This window comes from Pygocentrus nattereri, chromosome 1, assembly GCF_015220715.1.
Source record: "Pygocentrus nattereri isolate fPygNat1 chromosome 1, fPygNat1.pri, whole genome shotgun sequence".
Classification (NCBI taxonomy): Eukaryota; Metazoa; Chordata; class Actinopteri; order Characiformes; family Serrasalmidae; genus Pygocentrus; species Pygocentrus nattereri.
Window position 1 is genome coordinate 44,284,024 of NC_051211.1, and position 7,169 is coordinate 44,291,192.

Consider the following 7,169-nt stretch of genomic DNA (forward strand, 5'->3'; position numbering starts at 1 on the left):
CTGGCGCATGCGTCGTTTCTCTTGTTTTCACACGCGTGATGGTTTAGCGTCTGGTTACACGTAAAGCGATTTGAGTAGACAGTAAGTCTCATGTTTGAATGTAGCGGATGTGTTTACACGGTATTATGGCTTCGTTATAAAACTGCAAAATCATTATAAAACCGTGCTTTGTTATCGGAGAGGTTCCTCCGGGAGTTCAGTGAACGGTGAGCCATTTTGTCTTTCAGAAAGCCGACTCTGTCTCGGTGACCGCGGTGACCACAGTAAATGTTGTCCGGCTTCAGTTCACGTCATAGTTGTTTGATGCGAAACGACGCAAGAGTGTGTGCTCCTGTGGTCAGTGAGTGGACTGTGATTGTGCAAACTAACCCATCCGTCTTGTCCTTGCGCAGTCATGTCCGGTTTGTCCAGTTACGCGGTGCGCATGGCGCGTCTTAGTGCGCGCATCTTTGGAGATGTGGTGCGCTCCACGGATTCCAAGTCCATGAAGGTGGTGCAGTTGTTCAAGGAGCCGCCCATGGCCCAGAGGAAAGAGGTGTACGACTGGTACCCCCAGCACAAGATCTATTACTCCCTGACCCAGAGGCTCCGGTACATGGGGCTCTTTAGGTAAGCGGTGCCACACAGAGCTGCGGTGCGTGGTGTTGGTGTAGGTCAGTCAGTGTTCACCACCCTTGCTTCTGGAGGCCCACTGTCCTTAAAAAAAAACTCCACCTGTTTTTCAAAATTTCTGCGTAATTAAACGGTTAACATGCCAACAGAGTCATTCAGAGTGGTTTGGTGGGTATTGCGTCACAACTGTTCAAAGTGATGGTGATAAAAACCAGACATCTAAAAAGTTAAATACCTCTAAAACTTATAACGTCAAATGATTATGAGTACAGTCACTGGGGCCTCATGACTGAGACATTGTTTTAGTTTTATGATAATATTTTTGGTTTACAATGTATTTTAATCAATGTATTTGAATAATCCGTGCATGGAGGACACAAGAAGGGTAGTCTGAGGCAAAATAGTCCCCAAAGAAAACTTATGTTTTCACGTTTGCCACTATTTTGATGTTCCCGGAGAGCTGTAGTGCAGCATAGTTTGGTAGTTTCCCTTCTCAAATGCATCTGCATCAGCCTGACAATAACAGCTGAGTTACATCAGGTGTATCTGAGCAGAGAGGTCACCAAACGGTGCTGGACACTGGCCCTCCAGGACCAGAATCGTGCACACCTGTTTTAGGCACATTAAACACTTTGGATGTCTGGTTCCTGTTTCACATGGCATTTCGCACCAGACCACTCTGAATTAATGATACAGGGAGATTCACTCGAAAGAGGCCCCGAGTATTCTGCTGTAACTCCCATTAGGACGAAGCAGTGTGAACTAAAAAACATGCACTACGTAGCTTGATGTGTGTAATCGGTTGCGTTACATGTGATGCTGGAAGTGATCTCAGTTTTCTACTAGACACATGAAGGGGTACCGGGGTCTGCACCCGGAAACGAATGTTAAACGTTGCGATGGCTGTCCAGCGCCTACCTCATCACTCCGACACTGAGACATCCCAGCTTGTTCAAAGCTCCATATACTGAGGAGCACATTGCACGTTGTTTCGTTCAGATTGATTCATGCTAGAGAGAGTTATTACAAAGCCACAGTATTATTTACTTCTTAACTATTAAATTTACAAATTGTGAAAAACTGGTGAATTCTCCTTTAATGCAGGTGTGCTGAGAACATGCACATGTGCAGAACAGTGGGCCTCGGGCCAGGTTTGGGACACACTGGTGTAGGTGAGTGATGGTCTGACTGATGTGTTCATGTTGGTGTAGAGACGAACACGAGGACTTCAAGGAGGAAATGCGTCGTCTCAGGAAGCTGCGTGGTAAAGGAAAGCCCAAGAAAGGAGAAGGGAAGAGAGCCACGAAGAAGAAGTAGACAAGAAGACACTCTGCACCTGGACCTGTTTGTGGGAGCATGCTTGAGGACCTATAAAGATGAGTTCCTGCATATAAATATGGATCAGAGGATGTTCGTTTGGAACATAGTGACCTCCACCAAGCTGTCGATGGAATGTGCAAAACTCAACGACTGTGTTCAGTTATCCTTGTTGTGGGTGTTTAAAAATATTTTCTCTTTGAATTAAATATTCGTTTTTATTTAAGTCTGTCTTTGGGAGTTCATTTGATGTTGATCGGTGGGAAGCAGTGTCCCAAATTTCTCAAAATGTAACTGGCATACTTCCTGTCAGTGCCTTGGGGTTGTGTTAATACTAACAGTCTTTGTACTCTGTTCCACGGTGTGCACTTTAAAACTCATCCTGTTTTAATTTCACACCACTGAAGGTGATGAGATACTGTACAATTAGAGATGGCATGTCTGTGTCCATGCAATCCATCCAATGCAATTAGAAAATGCTTGATCAGACAAAAGTGCTGCCAGATCACTTAACAGGAGCATCTAAGTGTAGGTTAAGTGCTTCAATTTAAAATAATTTTTTAAAGAACATTTGGAAGTATTTACAAAGTCATGTGAGGCCAGATCATAAATTATTTAATTTTTCTCCATGAGGTCCAGTAATGATGCTTGTGAGGTTTTATGTACCAAGATCAGCCATAAATCATTTTTACACAATTGCTTTTCAGCTTCTCTTTATCAATTAGAATTAAACAAGCTGTCTTTTGTTATGTTGCCTTTAAGACCAATATATGTAAATTAGTTGTGTTCTGACTGGCTGCCCTGCATTGTGCCTCATTCAGAAAAGCAGGCCAGACTGAAGCATTCCATATAACTTCAGTGTGAGTGCGGGGCTGAACTGCTGTAGGCTGAATAGGCGCATATGTGTAAATATCTTGGGTCTTCGTGACATCAGAGAACATGAATTCAAAACAAGCTGTTTTTGCAACTTATTTCCCACATATGGACTGGAGAGTGTGTGGTCCACTTTGAAATTGTCAAAAGGTTTATATACATCATCATTGTTTTCCATTAAATGGTCTCTTTAAGTATGTGAGCAGTTATGAGGAAAGAAATCATGAGATTCTTTGTATCCAAGTTGGAAGTTGGTGTTTGTAGTAATTTTGTTTGTTACAAATGCAGAGAATAATTCTTTGATTTGTCTTCCTGAAGGTGCATTGCCTTAGAGAGTTATTTACTACCTGTCCAGTGTTTTATTTGCACCTTAAAGGCCGATGCAAATAAAAAGTGTAAAAGCACCATTATAGTGCATGCCTAAACTGGGCTTTAATTAGCTAAAGTGATATTAGCTAAAGTGATATAGACTGGAAAAAAGACTGTGCAGCTGGTGCAGATACTGGCCAGCAGCCCTCTCAACATGTTGGTCAGTTCATTCAGCAACTGGGACTCAAAAAGATAAAAAGTACTTTTACAAAAACTTCAATAAAAGTACAGAAGTACTAGGTTAAATGTGACAAGTGACATAAGTACATCCAGCATCTGTCAGAATAATAAGTCACAAAATGATACATCTCAGAGGTCAGAGATCACAGAGCAGTGCAGATGCTGTCACCCACATAAAGGACATTAAACACAAAATGAATTAGGGACTGTTGTGAGTAGTTGAGATTCTTCTTTGAGCTTGAAGGTTGCTGAGAATAAACTAAGACAGATTAATGTTCTTCAGATGAGAAGAAAGTTTATTCAGAGGTGTAACAGAATTATATACAGGTGAAGCAGTGGTATCTGTCTGTCTCTAGACAGTCACCAATCTCCCACACTAGGCTAATGACCCTACAGGTTACATTAAATAAAATGGGTTCGCTGCTCGATGAGAATCTTACTAATCTTTTCATGACGGCTTAACTGGATATTATTTGCTCATAAATTCCAAAATTCAAATGTCCTCTATGTTATTATCACTATGTTTTAATGTAATAACAAAAAATGGATGTATGTTGTTGGTTTTGGGTTCTGTTGACTGTAGGAGGTGATTCTGAATAGGCTTTAGAGAAGAAGGGACAGAGAATAACCTCACCATCATTTGCTTCCAAAGGTTACAATCCACAGTTGGAGTAAGACTATAATATAATAACTTATATTGTGTATTATATTTTATAATATTTTATAAAAAATCTTAATCAGGTCTCAGTCTCGCTGCTCTGGGTCTTGATCTTGACTACAACACTGGTGTAGTGGGCAACACAGAGCAATGTTTCTCAGTCCTGAAGACCCACTGTTGTGCACTTTTTAATGTTCTTCCTGCTCCCAAAACACCTGATCCAACTAATCAGCTCATGAAGAGCCTGTCCTCCAGTTAAATTGGGTGTATTAAGGCAGGAAAAGCACTAAAATGCGCAGGGCAGTGGGCCTCCGGGACCAGAATTGAGGAATGCTGACACAGAGACCCTCCAGGCATGCAGGCTGGGGTTCAGTTCCCAGCCAAGCTCACTATGCTGTCCCAGTAAGAGTCCATGGGCAAGAGCTCTAACACTGCATTAGCCTTCCTCTGTATCATGATTCAACTGTAAGGCACTCTGGGTAAGAACATCTGCCAAATGCCATGTGTGTGTAAATGACTTCCTTTACATATAGAGAGCACGTTCAGGAACAGGCCACTTCTGCATATTCTGAAAATATGAAATAAATTTACCGTTTCCTAAAATAACAATGTGACTGAATGAAGAGTAATTACTGTCCATGTCAAAATATCATTTAAAACTACTCAGGAAAGTATAAATTGATCTGATTGTGAAATCTCGAACTGTACCACGAGCCCTTCGAGTACAGCTCGGCTTGACCCGCCATCCTTCAAGGTGCACGGAAGACAAGCGTCGAGAATGTTCTCTGTACTGGCAGTTGGTGGAATGAACTCCCACTGGCTGTCCGAACAGCAGAGTCTCTTGCTGTCTTCAAACGTAGACTGAAGACTCATCTCTTTACACAGCACTAAAATGAGCACTGAATTATAAGCTGTACTTATTTTATTGTACTGCACTCTGCATTGTAGTTTATTGTATTGTATCTTATTGTTATTGTATTGCATTGAATGGCACAGAATTCTGCGTTCAACTCTGGTTCTTTTTCTCTTGGTGTCTGCAGAGACATTTGTTTCTAGCAGTATCTGAGCTCAGGACGGTCTTTTTCTCTAAGCTATTGGTAACTAGCAAAGATACTTTCTCTAGATTGACAAAGCACTTCTTGTAAGTCGCTCTGGATAAGAGCGTCTGCTAAATGCTGTAAATGTAAATGTAAATGTGATGTAGCTGAGTAAAAGTAACAAATATTCACAATATTGAAATAATAATTTCTACTTTCTGGACAAATTTCCATTAGCCCTGTATGAACAACTGGCAACAATGAACAGGGAAATCTGATTTGTTGCTGCTGTCATACTATTGTTATTTCTATAATGCACAGTCCATTTTATTGTTGACTGCTGCTCACTGCTCTTTGCACAACATTCCACATGTAACTTTACTTTCATACTCTGCACAATTTTGCACAAGTAATTTTAATTACTAAGCTTATGTCTACCTCTTTATTATGTCTTACTTTTTTCTGAACGGAGGGAGGATTAGCAAAGTAAGACTTTCATTGTGCAGCGTAACCTCCTGCTTCACTGTGCATATGAGAATAAAACTTGAATCTCATGTTCACTTTACTTGTTTATGCATTGCTTATCTCATTTCTTAAAATCTAAATAATTAAATGAGCCATATAATGGAGAAACAAAACATCCTTTTTAGAATCAAAGAGTTTGATGTGCTCTACAAACACTGTTTATGTTTCGAAACGTATCCTTCACTCCCTGTGCCATACAGTCCACATCTGGAAACTAAGCTACAAAATCAACCTGTCTTGTAGTCGTTGTTTTTGTGATACCATGAAGAACCAACACTTTTATGCAGTGGTGGACAGTAACTATCCATCCATCCATCCATCCATTTTCTAAGCCGCTTCTCCGTCAGGGTCGCAGGGACAGTAACTAAGTAAATGTAATTAGTTACTGTACTTAAGTAGTTTTTTTTCTGTATCTGTACTTAAGTATTTCCATTTTATGTGACTTTTTACTTTCACTCCACTACATTTCAAAGTCTAATATCTGACTTTTTACTCCACTACATTTTTTGAAATCTGTCGTTCCTTTTGTTTTTTTGTGTGTATAAAAATGTAACATGTCAAAACAAAAGAAGTGCAAAGCAGAACGCCAATCAGGGCACAGCGGTCACTTTGTTCTGAGCTTGTTTTGACCTGTTGGTCATACCGACCCAGTGCAGCACACGTTTCAACATCAGTGCAGCAGCGTAAAAATTTTTTCTGAATTCATACAAACGCCATTTCATTTTATAGTAAATTAGTTTCGGTTAGTTTATGTTTATGATCAGAGACCTACAGATCAATTCAGTAAAGGAAAACATATTTATGATCGTGAGTTTAAAGCAAGTTTTTATTCAACTTGTAACTAATTTACAAAGTAACCTTAAACTGAAACTCTGCTTGTTTGTAAAAGTGGTTTCAGAGCCACTCGATTCTCCCTGATGGAAACTGTTTACCTTCAGTGTTTTATGCTTATGATCATTTTAATAGACGTCAGCGTCACTAATTAATGATGTTCTATTAAAAGACTGGTTTACCAAGAGAGACACTGGAGGATTTTCACCTAAAATGAGTTCAGGAAGTGAGTCTTGTTACAAAAATGATAACAGGACATCAGAGCCAAAATTACTCTTTTAGTACTTTTGATACTTAAGTACATTTGAAGGTAAACACTTTTGTACTTTTACTCAAGTTGAGGTCTAGAGTAAGGACTTCTACTTTTACTGGAGTAAATTTTACCTTGGGTATCTCTACTTTAACTCAAGTACATGACTTGTGTACTTCGTCCACCTCTGCTTTTATGTCAACGCCTGTCCGCCTGTTCAGCCTGCCATAGGTTAGCCCGCCCATTCACGCTGAAGTTATAAAAGCTGTTTCAGAATACACGACAGCCAATCAAAATACAGCTAATTTACATATAGGTCTTAATGGCACAGTAACAAAAACAGCCTTTAATCCGAGGAGATAAAGGGTGAAAAATGAATTATGGCTGTTTTTGGTACATAAAACCACACAAACATTAAAAGTACCTCAAATATAAAAAGTAATTCAAGAAAATTGTAAGATAAAGGGTGTACACACAGACATAACTCTTGAGTGGTAAGCTGTAGTATAAAAATAGA

At 39.8% G+C, this 7,169-nt stretch overlaps 1 protein-coding gene across 3 annotated transcripts; it reads left to right on the forward strand.

The window, feature by feature from the left end:
- On the forward strand, positions 1 to 2,155 carry mrps33 (mitochondrial ribosomal protein S33). 3 transcript variants are annotated; one of them, XM_017695844.2, is made up of 3 exons: positions 1 to 206; positions 393 to 609; positions 1,824 to 2,155. In XM_017695844.2, the coding sequence occupies exons 2-3, from the start codon at positions 395 to 397 to the stop codon at positions 1,927 to 1,929; spliced, it is 321 nt and encodes a 106-aa protein (XP_017551333.1). In that variant the 5' UTR covers positions 1 to 206; positions 393 to 394; the 3' UTR covers positions 1,930 to 2,155. The 3 variants fall into 3 exon arrangements, with proteins under 3 accessions (XP_017551333.1, XP_017551334.1, XP_037401955.1); XM_017695845.2 differs by having other exon boundaries at positions 14 to 81; XM_037546058.1 differs by lacking the exon at positions 1 to 206 and having other exon boundaries at positions 213 to 609.
- The last annotated feature ends 5,014 nt before the right edge of the window (positions 2,156 to 7,169 follow it).

Bases quoted from the DNA above. Each gene is read 5' to 3' on its own strand.
- mrps33 (XM_017695844.2), top strand. From the start codon at position 395: ATGTCCGGTTTGTCCAGTTACGCGGTGCGCATGGCGCGTCTTAGTGCG. The intron at 610-1,823 runs GTAAGCGGTGCC...ATGTTGGTGTAG, and splicing joins CGGTACATGGGGCTCTTTAG to AGACGAACACGAGGACTTCA.